Source organism: Eurytemora carolleeae, unplaced genomic scaffold (genome assembly GCF_000591075.1).
Source record: "Eurytemora carolleeae unplaced genomic scaffold, Eaff_2.0 scaffold364, whole genome shotgun sequence".
In the NCBI taxonomy this organism is placed as follows: Eukaryota; Metazoa; Arthropoda; class Copepoda; order Calanoida; family Temoridae; genus Eurytemora; species Eurytemora carolleeae.
In genome coordinates this window covers 250,264-273,747 of record NW_019396261.1, presented here as the reverse complement: position 1 = coordinate 273,747, position 23,484 = coordinate 250,264, and the positions used below count along the sequence as shown (strand labels likewise).

Below are 23,484 nucleotides of genomic sequence, written 5' to 3'. Positions count from 1 at the left end.
GCGTTATTAAATTGAAGAAAAAACTAGTTTCTTCCCAGGACAACTCATCATGAACTATCCTGTCTGGTGAAATTTGACAGACGAGTTTACACTCTTCATCGTTCAAACGTCTTATTGGTATCAAATGAATCATAAAATGCTTATCTACGGTGGTAGGCGGTTTGATCAATAAAATGAAAATGACTTTTTATTAAGTTTTAATTGCTATCAAGCTTTTACAAAGTTCTAAGTTTACTAGTAATTAAAGAGAAGCTTTTTTAGTTGACTGCTTCTCATTGTTTCCATGTTTTTGTGTTCCCATGCTGTTTAAAAGCTTGATATAAATAAAATTTTAAATCTCAAGTCGTCTTTTATATTGATATAACCGCCTACTGCTATATAATACTGCAGTTTCAGTTCAACTAAAAGGTGTCCCACGAAAAATTGCATGCCACTAGCAAGACGTCGTCAATTTGATCTATGAAATAATTTGTGGTATTTAATCGTAAATCTAATTTTAGGAAGTAAAATTGAAATTGTAATAATAAAAAAATAGTCCCAGTCTTGGCATTTCTAAAACGTGGTCTGCCTTTTTATCCTTTCAATATTATTCTAATAAAATTGAATTATAAAAATTCTTAGGATCTCCGGTAATATTGGCAGCAAAAAAAAACGCTGATGTGTTATGTTCTAAGAAACATACATATTAAAGTAGAGATTAATAAAAGCTGTCACTTCTTTTATAGCCTTACAAGCATTTTCTCACGAGGCAAGAAATTTTTAAATATTTAAATCAACATAATATAATATTAAGTTGATAGTCTTGTTCTTTTATATTTTATTAACAAAAGCAATGAGCAAATAAGTGTGGTATAAATTATGTAAATACAGTGCAATAAAACAAATAGTTTTTTTTTGTGAGATTCAGAAAACACAGATGTGTGTTTCACATTTTACTGGGCAATTGTAGCACCAGACTTGAGGACAAATCGTTTACTGGGCAATTGTAGCACCAGACTTGAGGACAAATCGCGCCATTTTCAGGACACGTTGCGCGGCAACAGAACGCATTGAGCGCACAGACTGCTTTAGGATGTTGTCTGAGCGCTTCTGGTTTCCCAAGTTGCCAGCTACCTCAATCTTTAACAAGAATACATATTTAACAACTAAAAACGCAAACTAAAAAAAAAAATTTTATGGATTTATACCTGGTCGGGTTTTTCGAAGACGACAGATTTTACGTGAGCTGACCCATCTGCCTTGACCTGCATCAAGTAATATGAACAAGAAATTGAGTTTAAATGGTAAGTTAACTTAAACTATTTTTTCAATTATTTTTTTTTTCAAAAATCATACAGTGAGAACCAGATAACTCTGATATAGTAGCGACTTTTTTAATTGAGTTATAACTTTAAAAAGTCCTATTAATATGAGATACATCAATAGTGCAGTGTAAACAGACCCATTTCACAAAATTGCTACACTGCACTGTCGTCTTTCTATTCCTTGGTTTTTTGGTTTTACATTTTTACATTATTTAATTGTAAACTTTAGCGTACCTTAATCTTCATTTTTCCCTTCAAGACAGCTGTTTTGGCGTTAGCGGATTTTTCACTTCTCTCTTGTCCTCGTCCACTCTAGAATATTAAAGTGTTTAAAGGCTCTTCGTTATGATAATACTTTCAAAGTTTCTTCTAAATTAAAATAAATTTATTTTTATATCTCTTACCGTTTTGGTAACATCAAGAGTAAGGGGTCCAACGGTGAAAGTAGATTGGATCATTTTATGATCTTCAGCGCTGAAGATTTCAACTTGTTCTTCTCTCCTAAACATAGAATTATGTTGGTATAGATTTATCTACAGATGTCCTCTGGTTAAATAAAAAGAATTTATTTTAAAATTAGAATTAAGAATTTTCTTATAGAATATTATAAATCTGACCTTAGTGAAGCTATTCCAGTAAGAGTTCCGACAATTTTTTCAACATCCTTGTTCTTCATTTTTCCTTGTTTTGACTCCTTCTTTCCCTTTCCGTTCTTGTTATTCTCAGCCTTTCCGCTTTTACGATGAGGTCCTCCCATTTTCTTTCCTTCAGCCTGAAAGTTAATGCACAAATCATGACACTTTAATAATGACCTAGTGTATGAATATGACTCTGGATGAATATGAATATGAATATGACTATCTGGATGAATATGAATATGACTATCTGGATGAATATGAATATGACTATCTGGATAAATATGACTATCTGGGTGAATATGAATATGACTATTTGGATGAATATGAATATGACTATCTGGATGTTGAAGGGAAAAATTACTTTTTTGTTATGGTGATGGCTTCTTTGCTCTGTATGCTCTTCCTGGTTCATCTTTTTGGTTTTTCTTTCTCCCTTTCCCTTTGGTTTCATCATCTTGCCTTCCTTCATTTCATTTTTAGCCGCCTTTGCCCTCTGTCTTTCCCCCTTTGCTTTATCTCTTTCTACTTTCTTTGCCGCCTTTTCTTCATCTGACAGTTTTCCCTTCTTACCCTTTTCTTCTTTTTCCTTTTCTTTGCCTTTTCCGTTTCCTTTTTTTTCGTTTCCTTTTTTCTTGTTTTTATTTTTCTTGTTTCCTTTTTTCTTATTTCCTCCCTTTTTCTTCTCTCCTGCGGGGTTTCCTTTTCTGTCAACATCTACTTCATCTTCTTCATTCTCTTCATCTTCTTTCTCCTCGACTGCTTCTCTCTTTGTCATCTTCTTCAATTTTTCTTTCTTCTCTTTCTTCTCATCCTTGTTAACCTTTTCTTTCTTGTTCCCCTCCAGGTTTAAAACCATTGGATCCATAAGTTTTGCTCTCAGAGCTGCATTCATTCTAAATAATTAAGAATTATTTGATTACTTGTAAAATTACGTTTGCTTGAAATTTCTTTTAAATATTCATAACACTATAACTTCGGTATCCATTGCGCTGTAAAGTTTTTGTACACATCGTTCCAAAATTATAGCGTTATGAGTAATTTTATGTAATGTTTGTGTTATTTCATTGATGAAATGGTTATTTCTAGATAAAATTAACTTTTTTACAAAACACAAATAAAAGCCTAAGAATTTAATTTTTTTTATTTACGTTAAAAAAAATTCTAGAAATATCCGAAATTATATGAAGAAAATCCAAGAACCAATTAAACTTTAAAAAACGTCTTAAATGAAATTTGCCATGAATAAAGTACACAAAAGATTTTAAATTACATTTTTGTGAATACCTTCTATATATAGCATCCATATAGTCGTTAAATCTCTTTACCTCACTTGGGTCTGTGTCCTGTAATACAATAATCGATATATATATAAAAAGTAGTAATCGCTGTTTGTCTGTTTGTTTCCCTGATCATAACTCACGAACCCATAAATAAATTTGGCTCAAATTTGGGAACTTACTAGAACCACGGGAATGTTCTTGGCCTTTGGTTTAACAATTCTAATTTTAGTGGGTTGATTTTTACAGAGAAAATCTTTTCTCCAGATAATAAACGATAATAAGAAAATTAAATTTGACAAATTGTGAGAAAGTTTTTAAACCTGAATATATTTAGCCATTGATTCATCCTCAGATAGTTCCGGATCATCAACAGCATTGAGGTTCTCATCCTCATCCTCATCCACTACATCTACATCTCGAGACGTCCTATCATCATCTAAACATGTTTCTAATCAAAAGGAAAGAAACCTTTTTAAAGGGATTTTATACCTAATTCCCACATCAGGTATATATTTCTATAAAGATACAGTGGAACCAACAAAATTATAGAATAAAAGGACGACATTATATCAATATTTTATGTTATTAAAAAGCAAATCGCTTTACTAAAAGCTTAAAAAATCTACTTCTGTACACTGTAAAATGTCAGGTTTCATGTTCATTAGGTACAATCTAACCTCATAAAGTCGTCTTTTTATCAAAAATCACTGCTTCAACTGCGGAAATGTTAATCGCTATCAAACTGCTGAAAATGAACCATCAGGTATATCAAGTCAAAACACCTAAATTTTTTCTTTGGAATATATTAAATGCAGTCTTCTGAGTTATAATCTCAATTTTCAGAAATTTTAAAGAAATTGTAGAAATCAAGAACATTTTCAGGTCTATACTCAAACATAACTGTAGTTTCAATGATTAATCAAGCTTATTCTGTGTTTTTTTGCGATATTTTTAGAACCGTTAATGGCAGGGTCCCCAAACTTTGTGAATTTTCCTTAACAGTCATAAGACATGTTTTAGCAAAAAGCCGAAGCCTTCGGCGAACTGTATAATTGCCTAATTACTGCCTAAAAAAGACTTTTTAAAGTAAAATGAGTAAAAATTACATGAAAATGACTTTTTCGGACCGAATTTTGACAGTCAGGCAGTTGACTGAGGGGTTTGATTTTTTGCTACAATATATGTTTCATGACTGTTAAAGAAAAGTTTAAAAACCCAGAAGAAGCAGATTCAAGTCTTGGAACTAAACTTTCGTTTAATTTTAGACCTGTGAATGTGCTTTATTGCTACAATTTCCTAAGAATTGATTAATAAAACGGTTTTCTTTCATCAATTTATTAAAATACCTCCAAAAAGTGAAACTAGCATTTCTTCTGGGGTTAGGTCATTCTCTTCGTCAGTATCATAGGGTTCAGCAATGGGTTCAGGTTCAGGTTCAGCCTCAGTATCAACATCAACAGCTGCAGCGTCAAGGTCCTGCTGGTTAAACAGATCTTTATAATTATAAATATAAATACCTCTAATTTAGTTAAAGAGGCTGCAAAAATGACAGGAATAAAACACAGAGCCAGTAATACTGCCCTCATCCTAAATAAATGGTAAAAATAATTTTATTTTTATTCTTTAAACAAAAGCGGAAATTTAAATATTAACATTGCGTACATTTTATTTAGTATTTATCAATCTTTACCTGTGTTAAATATATTTATTTAACAATCTATTTATGTGTCTAGTTTATTTATTTACCAATCTATTTATGTGTCTAGCTGTCTATTATTAGTCTATTTGTGTGTAAAGTTTTTTAATGAATCTATTTATGTGTCTAGTTATCTATTTATCAATCTATTAATGTGTCTAGTATATATATTTACCAATCCATTTTCCAATCTATTTGTGCGTCTAGTTGTTGACTTATCAATCTATTTATGTGTCTAGCTGATCTATTTATAAATCTATTCATTTGTCTTGTTGTCTATTTTTCAATGTGTCTAGCTGTCTTTTGTCAGTCTATTTGTGTGTCTAGTTGTCTTTTAATGAATCTATTTATGTGTCTAGTTGTCTACCTATCAATCTATTCATGTGTCTGGCTGTCTATTATAAGTCTATTTGTATGTCTAATTGTGTATTTATATATCTAGTTGTCTACCTATATATCTGTATATGTAGGAGAAAGTTAGCTCATTAAAACCTTGAGTTTAAAAAAGGTTTAATTAGGTTGAAATCATGTGCTACTCAAGCAATGCAGAATATAAATCAACTAGTTTTAATCCTTGGAATAAATCATTACTTTCTCTCTCTGGTTTTATTCTTCGGAGAAGCTAGACGATTTAAGAGGAGGTTGGGGGGGGGGGCGGATGACTAACCGTAATATTTTGAGTTTGAAAAATGAATAAATACTGAATATGCACGACGGCCATTGATTTCAAGGGTTTATACGTGATCGGTTTTCACCACACTTTCTTGGAGCCAGAAAAATATAGTTTATATACATGAAAACTACATTTCCGTTAATTGGATCTTTAGGTGAAAACTAAAGTTTTGAACCCTTAAAAATAACATATGTTCATGTTTAATAAATTTAAGGTTGCAAAATGTTTTCAATCATTACTCCAGTTTTTAAATTGAAGAGATATTGAAGAGAATTTCTTGTAACTGGATAAAAATGGTTTTCGTATACTTGTGTGTAAAATCTAACAGAGCTTTGAGGTCAGAAATATATTTAAAAATAAACCTTATTGAATAGATATGGTTTCCTGATGTATTTAAATATGATTTCGTTTAAAAATATACTCATTGTTCATGATAACCTTTGTTTTAGTATACTGCATGGTTTACCACAGTATATTTTATGTGAGGTGAGACAAACCTTGAGAAGGGTTAAAATCCCTGAGAAGGAAATCGAAATGGGGGGGAAATGCCCGGGGGGGGTCTAAAATAGTTTTAAGAAATGTCTAGTATTTATGAGATGAACAGGACTGAAGTAGCATGTCCAATTCACACCAATTCCCTTGAAACATTTGAACAAGGATTTTTTTTGATAAAGAAAAACGACAATATCTCCCTCATTGTTACTCTGATAGGGTATCGTTGTGAATCAAAATTCCCTCTTTTTGTATTTCGTAATTTCAAGAAAGGTCAGACGAGGTTAAAGAAGGGAAAACTTGCCTCAAGCAGTTTAATGCAGAACTAGATTTATTGCAAGTTATTAGGAGAGAACGGATTCACGCAGAGATGGGAGAAATGGTGGATGTCCCTCACCGTCGAACTCCCCCTCCCCCCTCCAAACAAGAGTCTTTGTTTTATTATTGAAGCGAAAATTAAAATATGTTTAACAATTGGCATGGTTTAATTAACAATATGGAATTTTATCAAGGTGAAATTACTGGATGAAGAGAGTCCCCAGGTCAAACTAAAGATAAGTTCATGTCAAATTTAATTTGTAATGTTTTCAATTTTAGCTTCTTTTTTTGAAGAGCTATTTACAATAACAAAAATGTTTTGAACATTTAAAATGTTACCGAAAAAATTTGATTTTTCTGAACTTGAAACTACGAGGTCACCAAGTTGTACCACTAATATCGCATAAATTTGACCTCCCTCTGTTTATCTGCGTGTGACACAAAGTATAAATAACCCTTAAATATGTATTTTTTGTAACTTTGCAACCTGAGGCCGAATTTAAAGAATTTGAGCGGCGGCTTAAATTTAAGCCGCGGTTCAAATATGGTTGGTGTCACTTAAAATTGTATTCGATGTTTCAGGATTTAAGCCGGCGCTCAATTGAAACCGGTTTTTGGCGGATTTAAGAAGTGGCTCAAATGAATTAAATTCGGACACTAATGCAGTATGTGATAGTTCAAACTAAGAACTATAGCTCGATCTAATAATTAAAGTTTGAAATATCAAAGGTACACGCCATTAGGTTACAAAAATTAAAGAAATTTTGCCCGTATCACTAAAGATATGACTATCTGGATGAATATGAATATGACTATCTTGATCTNCCCCAACTGCGGAATTTTTTTCTTTCCAACTTAAATGAAATATTTTTATGATCTTGATGTTGATTATTAATCTCAGCTGTTTATCTATAGACATATCTAGCCATATCTAGAATATTTAGAATTCACTGAAAACCTAATCCTCGAATACTTCAGAAAAGATGAAATCATCGTTGTTTTTTGACACGCCAGGTCAAAGTGTATCCTTGGCCGAATGTGAAAAACCTGAATCTTAAACTTTCACTCTATATTGTCAGCATGAAAGGGGGTGCGGGGGGTGGTTCTGGCACCTTGCTTGATTGTTTTCTATAAAAAACCAGTTTTTTGAAAACTTATTTTTAAACTTTTATGAACTTAATTATTTTACATTGTGTATGTTGGTTGAAATCGTATTAACCCCCCACCTCCCCACCCCTTCCAACTTTCTTCGGCTTGAAAAATACCACGTAAATTAGAGTAAAAGGGGTCAGATGCGTAGTCAGGGGGGCTATGGGCCGGTGCTGAGCCCCCACTTGGGGACCAGTAAAATCTTTTGATTTCAGGGGTTTTCAAGCCTCAACGGGTGCTAAGCCCCTGGAAAGGAAAAACATTTAAGCCCTCCTCCCTGGACAATTCCTGACTACGCCCCTGAAAATGGTTCGTTGCACTCCAATTCCTTTGCATCTGTTTTATTGCAGTAAGTTTTAAGCCGGAAATTTAAAACTTGGAAACCAGTTAATTTGTATTTTCTATCCTTTCACCGTCAATCAAGCTTACAAGCTATAAACTTGGAGGATAAAGAAGAAATGAGCAAAATGTTCTTCTATTTTGAACCCTTTACAGATCGCGCAACTAGGTTATTTTCTTATGGGGGGGGGGGAGCGGAGATATTGTCATTAATGTAAAAATGTGTAAATTTGTAATGGGTGCTGGTAGTTTAAAAAAAAAATCCTCTAATTTTGAATCTTTCTATGATCAAATCATATCGTGTTTATTATATTCCTTTTTTTAATCTAAAACTTAATTTTTTTCAATGTAGTGAAAGAATGGCAACCTTCCCCAGTTTGCACCTCTATTTATATTTGAATCAGTGATATTCATCATATATATCTTATGTGTAGTGTAGTATCTCAAATATTTAAATTTCTTTGATAAAACTGGCTTGAGTTCTGTGTATTTTAGACTGTGAATCCCCGTATATCCAACAATTCACTTTCTAAATACCTTTCGAGTCTACTTTCTATATATGTAGATACATTTTCTACTTTCATTTTCTACATATAGTTAGCCTTTTACTTTCATTTTTTACATACATAACTTTTTTACTCTCATCTTCTATATAAATGTACATATACGTTTTTTAAACTTTGATTATCTATTTCATATTCAGATACCTATACTTAGTTAGACCCATTATTAACCCCATTTTAACCTTTCACGTTCTACCTTGGTGCTTCAAATTGTTAAAACCCCAATATTACATCTCAATTATAATAAAAAGGTGTTCGGTTCATGATTGAATAATAAGCCNAAGCCCCCCCCCCCCTCTTAAGAAGCTATAAACAGACAAGAAATTAAAATTTTCCGCTGTCGTTATTTAAAATACAAAACAATAAGAATATTTGGTTCTCGGAGAAATCAACAGATATTTTAGTTCAATGTCCATATTTCAAAGAAATCCCTTAAATGGGCTGTTAAAGCAAATTTTACAGCGTGAGGTGAATTTTCATCCAACCCTGGACTAACCAGGGCTAGATGTGTTAGGTTTCTGCAATTTTAACAATATTTAAACTAACAGGGTTTTGATACCTTTTTATTTAAAACGCATCAGCCGACAAAAAGTATAAAAAACAAAAACGAAAATGACAGCTTAATGGGACAAAGATCGAACAGTAATATCAGTGTACATCGTACACGCCACTCCGAGCTGTCCTTATAACCTCTTTATAAAAAAAAACATCAAACTTTCATAGAAAACAACTAAAAAAGCACAGACGAGCATGTAATGGCCACGAAATGTCCCATTAAAAATTAAGAATTTGTCACCTGGACGTTTTCTGATTGTCCCTTGTGTTCAGGTTTACTGGTTTAGTGACCTCAACGCTACTTCAACTCTAAACAACTGAGGGGTAGACTGTGACCCAATGGTTTGAGTGCGCGTGTATTTGACTGAATCGGGTCAGGGGTGTGCGCACTTTGCGCGCAGGACACCAGACCTTCGGAAAACCTTCCTTTTTTCAGAAGATGGCTTCTCTGTAAGAATGATTCGTCCAGATTCAGAAATATCGAATCAATTTAGCGTAGAGGACCTGAAAACAGATTTAAAAGATTTAAAATTACTTAAATTACATGTCTGTTATCCATTTTAGTTTACCACTCTACTAACTGCCATCAATAACAAGTATTACAGGGACGGGGTCTTTGTGAAATCTTTAAACTACATAAGCTATCCTGCTGCTGCATGCATTATTAGGTTTACATATATATTTAATGTATAAATAATATTTTTAAATATTTTTATAATTATTTCTGTAGAAAAATATATGATTTTATTTGATTTGAAACTATATTGTAAGAACTAAAAATAAAAATTCTTTTGTTTAGTACAGTAAAACTTTCTTAGCTCAGTACACTCCTGTATGCCGAGTCCAATAGCGCCTGATCCAATCAGGGTTCAGTTATGTGTTTGTTGTCTATTCTGAACCAATAGAAAAAGCATGACGGTAACATCTATCTTTTTATTCATCTCATCATCCAATCAGAGTTATGAATCTTTCAATCTGCGCTATCAGTGAATGGAAATATTTACTTCTACTGAAACTATAGTGCTCGTAATACCATTTTCTCTAAATTATGAATAACGTTTTTAATCACAATTTGGTGTATATCAACAAAATAAGTAGCCTAGATTATTATGACTTATTGAATGAACACAAAATATGCAATATGTATAATATAATTTGCAATATAAGTTATTTAGAAACTATTTTGTGGTCATTTTGTAGGGCCCACGGTCACATACTATAACATTAACAATGCATTCACAGAAGCCATTAAATAAATAAAATATAAGTTTCTAAGTTTAAGTTCAAAACAGAAAAACTTTTGAAATAAATGAAATACTGTGTAATATTCATATATCTATATAAAATAGAAATATCTGTTTGTTTGTTTGTATGTCCGTTCATAACTCAGAAACCAATTGTTTGATTTGCCTCCAATTTTGATTGAGGAACTCGGTAGAACCACGTGAATGTTCTTGGTTTTGAGATTCTAAGTTGAGTGGGTCCATGATAAGGAAAAAAGGTAAAATCGAAATTTACGATCAAGTGCGGGTAAATTCAGACTTCCATGGTCGTTAAAGGATTCTAATTCGTCAAATTATATCTTACAGAGACTGTAAACATACTTTCTAGTGTCCCTTTAGTTTTAGAATGGCATATTCGACTCACAACGGTATACCTGGCGTCGAGTCCTTTAGCGCCTCATCCAATCAGGGTTCAGTCATGTGTTTGTTGTCTATTCTGAACCAATAGAAATAGTATGGCGGTAACATCTATCTATCTATCAATCTCATTATCCAATAAGAGTTATGAATCCTTATATCAGCGCTATAACAGTAAATTGAAATATTTACTTCTGCTGAAACTTTAGCGCCTGATCAAGTATGAATAAGATATCCTTTATGTTTTATAGGCTGATGTTTTTCATTTGTGGTTTCTCTAAGGAACTGACAAGTACATTTCTTGTAAAATGATATCTCGCCTGAAAGTTTCCAAATCCCTAAATCTTTCCAATCTGATGTTTCAGGCCATAGATAAAAGTCAAATCATTTTTTAATAATTTTTAAAAATGAGAACGCCAAATTATTCCGGGATTAGTCCCTTTAAACAAATGTTCTAAAATATACGAATTTAGGTAAATATTTGGCTTCGTAGAGATCTCCAATACAAATTTAAAATGTTGCAATGCAATAAATATTTAGTGTAAACAATAGAATTTTCTCCAGTATTTTGTGTAATTATATACTATGGGTTCCTTTCCTTCATTTTCAACAACATTAGACAAACCGAGGAGACAATATTAAAGGGATTTGAGACGTAATATGACCTTCCATTTATAAAGTGGAATGTCCTATTCGTATTGATACCCTTTAAATCTTATTCTGAAAAATGAGATATCGATGTTTTCTAGCTAAAAATTGATAATTTTCGATTCCATAGTAATTTCTCTGAAAATGTAAATAGTACAAACAACTCTATATAAAACAAAGGGTCAAATGAAATCACATCTAAAATTGGTTAAACGCATATAAAAAATAATTTTTGACAGTTTTCGTTTTTTCAAATCGTTTATCATGCCGGGAGAAAATTTACTTTTCAAAAAATAAGAATCCAGTTGTTTTTAAAATAATATGACGTAAGTATGACGTTTGATATGAATGAAACGCACGACTTATTGTTCAGGTTCGGTTAATATTCTTAGTATCGCAAAATATCATAATTTCTTGGCCATGAAGTACATCAGAACTATTAGGAATATTTTGATTTTTATTTGAATCCATTGGTCGCTGGTTTTGCAGTCTTGCACGGTAAATTGTCCTGAGCTGAAAACTTTAAAATGGTGGATATTGAGATTAATGCTTTATCTCCTTTTTTTCTTAATCTCCAGATTAAATAATGCTTGTTCTCCAGTTGTTATTAATCTCAAGATTTATTAAAAGATCTGTTAATTAATCTGGAGATTAAATTCATGAGGAGAACAAGCTATATTTAATCTGGAGATTAAGAAAAAGAGTGGATCAAGCATTAATCCTGATATCCACCATTCTAAAGTTCCAAGCTCTGAGCTGATAACTTTTATATTGTGGATATCGAGATTAATGCTTGATCTCGACTTTAATCTTTATTCGATATCTCCGAAGTGTAACTATACCTTCAACGAATAACTGAAATGAAGAGATTAGGCATTTGGTCTCAAATACAAATTTTCCACAGTGGATATCGAGATCAAGTGATCAGGGTTATGAGTATTCAACACAAAAGTTCCCAGCTCCGCTCAAAAGTCAGTGAGCCTTAAATTTGGAATCCAATTTTAAATAAATTCTTTTTTGTATTTGCTAATTTATACTTTTTGAAACTATTAATTCTACATATTAAAGTATTTAGGTCTTTTCATAGATAAATAACTAATCATAGATAGCTTATGTACGTAAAATCACCAAGAATTGTACAGTCCGCGAACTCACACTTGGATTTCATAATAGAGTGTAAAATAACTCCCGGAATGGAACTATTTGAACAACAATATTTCAGTGAGCAATATATCATATTGACGAGAACTGCAGGGGCGTACGAGGGCTTTTTCCTAGGGGGGGCACAATGTGCGCGCGTAAGCGCGAAAAAAAAAATTTGGGTCCCCCCCTTGGCAACATTGTGCCCCCCCCTTAAAAACACCTTTTTTGAAAAAATATTGATACCTTTTTAAATGTTTTTTGCCAACTTGGATTTTTTTTGTTCACCATCAAAATACACCAAAAAGACTACATTTTTGGGTGATTACTAACCTTATCGAGGTTAAGATTATTCCTTTGCTTGAAAAACTAACTTTTTAACTTTATAAATTTATCACTTAACTCCATCACAGCTAACTAAATCAATAATCACAGCATCATTAAAAATTATATTTTTACTAATAAACGAAATTTCTTCTGAAATTTTTAGATAGAATTTACTCAATCTAAATATTCCCCAACTTTTTTAAGCTACAATTTTCTGGAATTTGCTTGCACAAACATTTCAATAATTGATTCAGTGGAGAGCTCAGACAGCCTTATAGGGTGTAAAGCTATAAGTGCAAGATCGTTAAGTCTGCTCTCCGTCATAGTACATCTTGTGTAATGAAGTATTCTCTTTATAAAAGGCTAAAACTTTTCTTTTCTCTCCTTGTATTAACAGTGAATTTAGACAAATCCTTAGTCTTTGTCATTGTCAGGTGTTACTTTTAAAACGTAGTTTCCTTTTAATTTTGTATTTTCCAGGGGGGCAAGAGGACTACTACCCCCCCCCTAGGTACGCCACTGTGCCTGGCCTGAGGAAGGGAAATGCAAGCAGATGTAATATTAAAAGAGCCTCCCCCATGGCTGCCCCCCTTCAGCCTCTCAGGGGAGGCACGCGTAGAGGGGGCAGGGGGCGCGGCCCCCCCCTCGTACGCCCCTGGAGAACTGAAGAAGGACATGANATAAATACTTTTTAGAGCTGAGGTCGAGAGAAAATTTTTAACCTTATTCAAGGAAAACATAGACTTTGAGATTTTATTTAGAGCAGTTTTAATGTGATAATCAAAAGTGAGGTTTTCATCAACGTAAACACCAAGAATTTTATATGCAGGACAGGGGGCAGAATTATTATGAATTCTCTCGATGGGATAAATTAATTAATTAATTATGCTTTATTATGATATTAAAAGCATTTTGCAGTTTATTTCGTTGAAAAAATCTTTTGCTCAAATAAATTTTTCTTTGAAATCAATTTTACTATCAAATGACTCCCATACACTATTTATACTAATGTCTTTGGTATCACACAACTTAACAAATTATGGAAGAAAACATTCTAAACTGTTCACCAACTGCAGTTATGTTTCGTGGGACACCCTCTAACTCTGGTTAGTTTTATGTGTTTGATTTTAAGAATTTATAAAATTCAACATTTATATTTTTCAAGGGGTTTGTTTGGATTAAAAATATAGAATAGTTGTGAAATGCATTAATTAGAATCATTTAAAGGGACTGTTAATGTAATTTTATATGACCCTTCAGATAAACAGTAAAATCCTGGTTTCATGATTCCTTTCATGCATTATATTAATATGTTTAATGAGAATCATTATAGTTTCAGTAGAAATAAATATTTAAATTTACTGATAGCGCTGATTGAAGGAATTATAAATCTGATTGAATAATGAGATAGATAGAAAGATAAATGTTACCGCCATACTATTTCTATTGGTTCAGAATAGACAACAAACACACGACTGAACCCTGATTGGATCAGGCGTTAATGGACTCGGCATACAGGAGTGGACTGTCATCTTGATTGCAATTAATATTCAGATAAAAGATAAACAACCCTATTCACTCCACTCTTTAATTAAACCGTAATCTGAGTATAAGAACGAGGAAAAAATCATTTTCTCTTTAATGAAAAAATACATCTACTACATAAATTCCAAAGTCATTTTTATCAAGAACCCGCATTAAAACATGATAAATTTTCATACTGAAACAAAATAATTTTTGCGTCAAAGGGTAAATTTTAAAACATGTCAAATAAAGTGCGTGCCAGATTTTCTTCATGTTAAGAGTGAGTGACATACAGGATTTATATAGAATACTTGAATTTTATGAATATTTTACATTTTTCTTAAGAAAAATTTCATGAAAATACCTTTCTTCCATTTTCATAGTTTCCAATATCTGATAAAATTTGAAATATTCATTTATCTGACTTTTTGAAATACTTAAGCATAATTCATCTAGTTCCAAAACGCTGAGGTATAGGGGTACTTTGAAAAACCTACACTTAATTTCTCGACCAAATATTTTACACTAAATGTAACCAGCTAAAATAGAATATACACTTACACTCAAATATCAGGTTTTTAGAGTTTATCAAATTTGATCAGTAGTTACTTTATCAAATATTGGTAAATTCACATTGACAAATAAATCTTATCTAAGAAGGAAAAAATACACAAGCAAAAATTGGCTTGATTTGTATATTAGTATTTAGCTTTGTGTGCATAGAAAAGTTTGTTAAAATAGCACGTTTTAGCTTCTCCTGGTGTATGTTCATCTTTAGTGCTAGAGCTTCAAACCGTCTATAATTTATCGTAATATCATGATGAACACTGAACAGATTCAACATTTTCATTAGAATTTATTTTTAAGGCTTTTTAAATGAGAAGAATAAAAAAATATCATTTTTCCTATTTTAGGATTGTTTTGTAGAAAATAGTGGAAACCCAGAAGGAACAGTAAATAAACAGATCAGGTTGGGATGTTTTAGGTTAGGATAAAAGGTTGGGATGTTTTAGGTTAAGATAAAAGGTTGGGATGTTTTAGGTTAAGATAAAAGGTTGGGATGTTTTAGGTTAAGATAAAAGGTTGGGATGGGAGAGGATTGGATAGAAATGAAAATAGACTGGGATGGAAAGATAAAATGGATTTAGTAAGGTAGTAGATAAAAGTTTAAATTAGGGTTAAAATAGGACGTAATAAGATAATGAAGGAGCCTGTGTGTGTATATATATTGTGTATACTATGTAATTGTAGAAATAACATTGATGTATTGAGTAGGAAGAGGGAGGGGGTGCAGACCCACCATAAGCCTCCTATCCGCAGATTGACTTCAAAGCCACCATAACCTTTCATTCAAACAATCTCAACATGAAAGAATAGGTTTTTATGATACATAAACAATTTGTATAAAAAATTCTATTTAAATTGAGACTTTAATACTTCTATTTTTGTTTTAAAATTTTTTCTAATTCCTTTACTTTTACAGGTGTATCTTGAACGAACCAAACTATATGAGCACCAATTCACATAACGCAACAGTTTTGTGAAATACTTAAATTTTGTGCTTTTATTGTATGCTTTGTGTATACTTTTCACAAGAAAAAAGTTATAATCATTTGAATGAATTAATATTTGAAATTTGTGGATTAAATATTGTGGATTATACTATGAAGAGATATATTTTGATTTTTGGTTGTTTAAGCCCTAAAAAAAAGATAATTTCACGGGGCTCATGGCGGCCCTGCAGCCCCTCCCTCGTAGGAAATATATGGAACGAATTGATGTAATATATATATATGGAAGGATGTCTGAACAGTAATTCAACTGAAAGGATTCCCTTTTCCTTTCACTCAATAGAACATCATATAGGGGCAAATTCTTGTGTGTTCGGCCTTCCTAACATCTAGGAACAAAAAATTGATCTCGATTTCTTAAGGGGTATTGGTGCATCTCAATATCTGAATTCCTGGGGAACACTGGATCCATATAGAAAGTCGAAAAACAAATTAATAGTCTCCTGCATAAAATATAAGGCATTCCTTAAAAATCGACAACTAGGTTATAATACTTTTCGATTGGCAGATATATCTATATATAAACTTGGCTTGTCTGTCTGTTTGGGTGTCTGTTTGTTTGTTTGTATCCAATAAACGTCAAAACGGCTGAACCAATCGGGCAAAAACATTTTGTGGGACATCACGTAACCACAGGGAAGGTTTATGAATGATAAAAAAATGTGTTTTAAGGGTTTTTAATTTTGTAAAAAAAAAATTAATTCTTGGAAATCCGCGAATTTTTTTTTAAAAATCCGCAAAATTTTTTCTTCTTTGTTTTAAAATGTAAACAAAAAGAACATGTTCACAATTTAACTAGAAGATGTACATTATACATATAAACAAATAGATAGATACAGATCAAGAATATAGTGTAATTTCTTTATTTATTGGAGAATTACCTTGACTGGATAGCTTGTTTGAAAGGTATTTTTGTTAGCGTTTAGTTAAATTAGAAACAAATCTGCCGATCAAAAAACTCAGTCTTCCATCGGCAATTGAGTAGAACCAAATCCGGGTACTCCGTCCAGCGCGCAAGGGTGGCCCTGTAAAAATTGTTCAAAAGTGCACTTTTTCTTTTGAATATATATATATATATATATATGAAGCTAAGAAAAATACAAAAAATATTTTTTTACTATTATTTTTAGAGCCGCCAAAAAAAACGTGATTTTTGGGTCATTTTTGAACATTTTAATTTAAGTATTAAAATCCTCGTTCTTTCTATATTATTTTTTTATGTGTCTAATCCTCCCAAATAAAGCTATTTTTTAAAGAAGTGGGCACCCTTAGGGCATAAATGAAATATTGAATTTTTGTTAATTGAAAAAAAAGTTTCAATTGAATTTTTCTAGGTTTAAAAATGTTCTCCTTTTTTAAGCGCATTTTCAGATATTCAAACCCATGCTCATGAGTTTGAAGATTCCAACATGATGTAATCATTGCAATACTTTAGTCCATCTATATTTTATGCCCTAACGTGGCCAGATTTAACAAAATATCTTTGAGAATTGGAAACTTTTAAACACATAATAATCGAAGGAAAGGATTCCGAGGTGGCTCGGACGATAAAATGAGGAGAATGTGGCTCGGTTGTGGCTGACCTTCCTCTCCCTAGGTAGAGATATATAAAACATAGATAGACAAACCTAAAGATTAATAGATAATTTATAAGATATAGCATGAAACACTATAGTTTTTAATAAAATGTTAAAATAAGACTGTTTTGTTTTCACTGATAAGATAAAAATATAGATAGATAGATAGATCTCTTGTTTGATAAACCGCATGCATAATGTATATACTGCCTGTATACTGCCAGTATACTGCCTTCATACTGCTTGTAAACGCCTGTATACTGCCTTTATACTGCCTGTATACAGCCTGTATACTGCCTGTATACGGTAAAATATAAGTAATAAATATAAATATTCTGGTTTACCATTCAGACGGTTATTATTAGATAACAATCGAGTAATGGAGTATGCATTTGCTTCAATGATAATCTATAAAGTATAAACATATATTATATAGACATATATACATATATATTATATATATAAAAGCAAAAACATACGGGGTGTGGAAAACACCCACCCTTTCCCCAATTGTATCAGGCGGAAATCTTGGTATGAGCTTCGACCTAATTGTGATGTAACTAAAATCTTCTAATCTTAAAACTTTAAAACTTTCGTTGGTCATGTATTCTATCTTTAAGTCATTTCGTTTTTTCCGACCCACCTGTTTTGGAAAATAATTTTGTCCAAAAAACTTTGCAATGTAGATTTATTTATGGATTAATTGATATCTAAAGCAAAATGATCAATGTTTTATTGAAACTTTCGTGGTTTGTCTCTTCAACTCCTTCATTCTCTTTATCTTCATCTTCCTCCTCTACTACCTCTTCAACTCCTTCATTCTCTTTATCTTCATCTTCCTCCTCTGCTACCTCTTCAACTCCTTCATTTTCTTTATCTTCATCTTCCTCCTCTGCTACCTCTTCAACTCCTTCATTCTCTTTATCTTCACCTTCCTCCTCTACTACATCTTTCCCTTTCATGTATTTTACTCAAAGAGAATATTATATATATTAGAGTGGAATTTAGACAATCCTCTGGTATGAATTGTGTCAGTCCCTTTCAGCCTGAAAGGGAGTTCAAAGTGTACAAATCATGTAAATGTTCACAAATTATATGCAGAGTGCATAAATACAGTATGTTCCTTAGACTATCAATTTCAATTTCGACTTTTTTAAAGCTGTTAAATAAACTTTATAATATAAATTAGGTGAATAAAAAACATCATTTGATTTTTAGTTATAACGGAAAATCATCGTTTGTAAATTGAAAGGCATAGAGTCTATGTGAAATGATCATTGGTCAATTATGAAACCAGCATATTTCATAATTTGGGTTTCTTTTAATAATAATTTTAGATTTTCAATAAAATGATGTTCCAGGGCCCAAAAGGTATATATCACAAATATGTGAAGTACACCTGCAGTATGGAAACAGTACAACAAAATGCCCGTTTTACACTTTTTTCTAGTAAATTCCACTCTAATATATATTCCATTCTCTTTGTTTATACTGCCTTCGTCGTCCATATCAATACAATGAAGACGACTTTTGATTTTAATTTTTGATTTTCAAATAGCATAAATATAACTGCAGATAACATGGAAATAAGGAAAATCTGTTAATTAACAGCTTCTCTCTGTTCAATTTAAAGAAAGCAATTGTTAGAAATCAAAACTTATATAGAAATGTCGTCTTCATTGTATTGCTATAAACGCCGACCACTGCATATAATAATATTAAAAATTCGGTGATGGTGAAATGGAAGTTAGCGGCAGTTCTTCAAATATTTATTGTAAATACAAAATACCTAATATAATAATAAACATTTAACAGAATCCATATTGTTAATAAACTGTCTACTTCAAGATTATCGTAGCAACTTAGCAAGCTGTATTTTCAAGGTCCTGTAGATAAATTGTATATATTGCGGTAATAATGAAGATAACTATAAAAATGATGTTTATGATAAGATAATTACTATTTGTAAAACAGGGGGCGAAAGTTCCAAACCGTGCTTATATGTTCTAAACCTGAAACAGAGCGTCAAGTTTGGGCTCAAAGGAATTGAGTCTTTGCCGCAAAATAAAATTTTCTAATCTCTATATCATTGCAACCTGATGGTGCAAACTAAGGTTATTTGATCTATAAGAATACATAGTTTGAAATGTCTAATGTCAACGACATTGGGTAGTTAAGATATAGGAATTATAAAAGATTAGAAGTTTGTGGCAAACACCTTTAATACCTCTTCCTGTGCCGAGTTGAAATATCAATTCAAATTAAAACTGTGAGCTGTTCACAATTTCCATTTTTGCTCATGTCACGAATTCTAATTTGGGTTCGCGTTTTGGAACCTATAAACCAACTTTAAACAATTCATAATTTGAGAATATTCAGAAGAAAACGTGCTTCTATAATTTACAGAATAGCATCAATCACTAAATATTATTTTATCTTTTGAATTATTTAAAATTAGTTTCCGCATTATGTAAATATCTGTAATATATGTCTATATCTAAATATATTATGTCTATATCTATATATATATGTCTATATCTATATATATTATGTCTATATCTATATATATGCTTATCTGTCTGTCTGTCTGCTTGTTTAATTGTATCAAATAAACACCAAAACAGCTAAACTGAAATTGGGCCTAAAATTTGTGTGTGTCGACCTCACATGACCCCAGGGAAGGTTTCTGGATGCTCAAAATAACAAAATTGTGTGTCCAAAAGTTTTGATTTTTTAAAAATTTTGAAAATGCACGAGAAAATATCATTAATCGCGCGAACTTTTTTTTTTATTGTGTTTATTTAAGAGAAGATGCTCACAGATAAAGCCATAATTAAAAGTTGAATAAGCCAAGTACTTATAAATACGGAGAATTCAGATGATTCACGTTTCCTCCATTTTTAATAAAATATTTAACTGTCAATATTTAACTGTTTATAAACAATATAATATTAATATTTGAATTTTTTCATGTTATAAGTCCTTATATATTAAAATATAAGAACATAATGTATTTTTTAAATTTTTTATTGTTTTATTATTTTAATTTGACCGCTTGCAAAAAAACTTTTTGTTACCAAATTGGGTAAATGCTTGAAAGTATCATTGATTCAAATCTATTAAATGTCTCAAAACCTTCCTAAACGTGTTTTGCGTCCAAACTTTGTATTTGCTACAAAAATGTGACTTGATCTAAAATGAAATCAATAATCATCAAAAATTAAAACTTAATTATTTTTCAGGGGCCTCAGACCTCACTGAAGATTGGTCCATGTCAAATGTTCCATGAAACTTTGTGTATGAGGATGTTTATCTGTTTTTATATTGAATAATAAATTGATTATATATATACATACATATATATATTTTGAAAAATATAAACAGTTAAAAAAGATAGCTTAGCACATTTGGCCCAAATGTGTCAGGTCAGGGTCAACTTACGGTATAGAACTGTCTTCCCCTGTACTCCGGATGTAACAGAGTTAGTTGGAGACGTCAGATGTAAACTAGCTGAAACTATCAAATAATCTGTTGTCAAAATCTTCTTTGTCAAACTCAGATTCATTCTGAATATCGTTGGTGTTCTTCTTATTTCCCTCCTTCCTCTTCTTTATCCTCTCCTTCTTTGGTTCCTCTTTCAGCTAGAAAACAAGGAATTTTAAAAGTGTAAATAAGCAGGATCGTATAAGAAAAAGGGGGGGGGGGTACTGGTACTGTAAAGTTCTTTAATCTGAGATAAATTTAATAATCAAAATCATTTTTGAAATTTTTAATAATTTATCTTAAGCTTGAGATCTGAATCAATATCAATATCTTTATCTCTAGATTTAATATTAAATGGTTCATCCCGTCCAGTTGCTTCCGGTTAAAGAGTTGTATAAACATCAGTTGTTCTGTAGTTCCAATATCTTTGTTGTAGTTTCAGCATTCACTGTTTTAGATCCACTTCCTGACACTTCAGTAACATCAGTAACAACTTCTGTTGCTTCCGGACCAAATGTAAAACTTTTCATGAACTTGGCTTCCATAAATAATAATATTATTATTTATTATAATATAATAATAAAGTCTGACCGCGTCAACCAATTGTTGCACCTGCTAGTCCTGTCCATAGAGCTAGGTACAGTACAAACTGTGACCGGAAAGGTTGACCCGGATTGGAAATTCAAATATTCTACGGCTGCCCGTGAACTGTTTTTATCCTGATCCATAAATAAGATATAAATAAAGTCACTTCTCTGCAATTTCGATTTTCCATCCACCATGACGAGAAAAAGAGCATTGAACGTTTTGAAAACGGAACAGAGATCGGCAACTACTTTAAAGAAGAATTCATTATTTTAAACCAAACCAATGAACAACAATTGTGAACATTTTTTTTCTTCATTTTTAACATTTAATTTCCTAAATACATTTTTTTCCAACAAGTCTTTGAAATCTTTCTTGTCTGATTTAAATTTCTTCTTCTTTAAATCTTAGTTTTGAATTTTTACCTTAAATCAAAACTCAGTTGATTAAAAAGAACTTATTTTTACTAAAATATTGTAAAAGATATTAAATTAATAAAGCCCAGGTGTTAAATCCTCAATAGTCAATTCCCTCAATAGCCTTAGTTCTAATGATATATAATTGGTGAAAAATTGATAAATGATTTTGCCCTCACGCAATAATCATACAACGTAAGAACATTAAACTAATAATAAATAAATACTAATATTTTATTCTAACAATCCTTGGAACCCAGCGTTGCCCATGTTACTCATAGTTACTCCCGCCGTTTACCCCCACTAGGTCGTAAATTATAATTTTAGCTATTTTTCCCTATCAAAGTCGACCCACTCAATTCAAAATCTCAAAACAAAGCTAAGCATATTCCTGTGGCTCTCTTAAGTTCCCCAGTAAAAACTTGAGGAAAATCGGTCCAGGGGTTCATGAGTCATGATCGGACATCCAAACAAACAAACAAAGATTACTACTTTATATAAGCTCAATTACTACTTTATATAAGCTCAATTACTCCCTTCTTGCCGGACCAACTCTTCAAAGATATTCTTAAAATAATTTTCCAAATTTCTAAGATTTCTGAACTTTGAAAGTATCGTTGCTAAAACCAGCTCTTTATAAAGAAACGTAATTTACTTTCAGAAAAATTTAAATTTCACCCCCTAGCGTCGATTCTAATGAAATGATTCATTTCTATAGATAAACCTATTTATTGTTTTGATTGAAGGGAATAAATCTACGAATGATTACTGGCACGACTTGTCTAGTTTTCTTTTAACTTATTTAGCTGCATTCAAACTTATTTAAAACTTCTCATAAATATAAAGGAATTGAGTCTTTGCCACAAACTCTGATTTTCCAAACCCTATATCTTTGGAACCCAATGTCCTTATTTTTTTCAAACTAATATATTGTTAGATCAAATAATCTAAGTTTGAAATATCAAAGGTTTACTCCATCAGGTTCCAAAGATATAGGAATTTAAAAATTTAAGTTTGTGACAAAAACTCGATTCCTTTCCTTTTTCTTTACTTGAATAAAGAAAATGACGATTTAAAATCCTGCTTAGATATGCATTTTTTGCATTTGGTTTCCGATAAACTAAATTCTTGATGGTTACAAAGATTGGATCATTGAAAATTATAGGAATTTTTGCGTCTTTTTATATGTAATAAGGTTTAGTGAACCATTTCTTATTAAATGTGAAACTTTTTTAAACGACGTCAAATTTTTACAAATTACAGTGTTCCGCATTTGATATTTCCTTTCTATTTCTCAAACTTAATCGCAATAATGTAATGAACAGAATTTTATCTATAAATATAATATAACTAGTTTCTTTATCTGTTTGTTTGTGTGTTCAATATTCGCCTGAGTCGATCTTACTTGACCCCAGGGAAGGTTAAAGGCTGGTCGAAATTATAACTTGTAAGATTTCGATTTTTTACGTCAAGATCAATGGTTACGAAAAAATCCACAAGATTTTTCGTTTTATGATACACGAAAAAAAACTCTGCCGACTTAAAAAGCAACATTTTGATTGCTAA

General features: G+C 31.5%; 1 protein-coding gene across 2 annotated transcripts; it reads right to left on the bottom strand.

Moving 5' to 3' along the window:
• Nucleotides 1–800: 800 nt before the first annotated feature.
• On the bottom strand, nucleotides 801–9,353 carry LOC111699599 (uncharacterized protein DDB_G0286299). Of its 2 annotated transcripts, none has more exons than XM_023470305.1 (11): nucleotides 9,249–9,353; nucleotides 4,740–4,809; nucleotides 4,569–4,701; nucleotides 3,543–3,658; nucleotides 3,227–3,285; nucleotides 2,304–2,835; nucleotides 1,922–2,076; nucleotides 1,709–1,805; nucleotides 1,539–1,616; nucleotides 1,188–1,244; nucleotides 801–1,119 (listed from the first exon to the last, which is right to left on the bottom strand). In XM_023470305.1, exons 2-11 carry the CDS (start codon nucleotides 4,806–4,808, stop codon nucleotides 973–975), a joined length of 1,443 nt encoding a protein of 480 aa, XP_023326073.1. In that variant the 5' UTR covers nucleotide 4,809; nucleotides 9,249–9,353; the 3' UTR covers nucleotides 801–972. The 2 variants fall into 2 exon arrangements, with proteins under 2 accessions (XP_023326073.1, XP_023326074.1); XM_023470306.1 differs by having other exon boundaries at nucleotides 4,569–4,698.
• Between the last annotated feature and the right edge of the window lie 14,131 nt (nucleotides 9,354–23,484).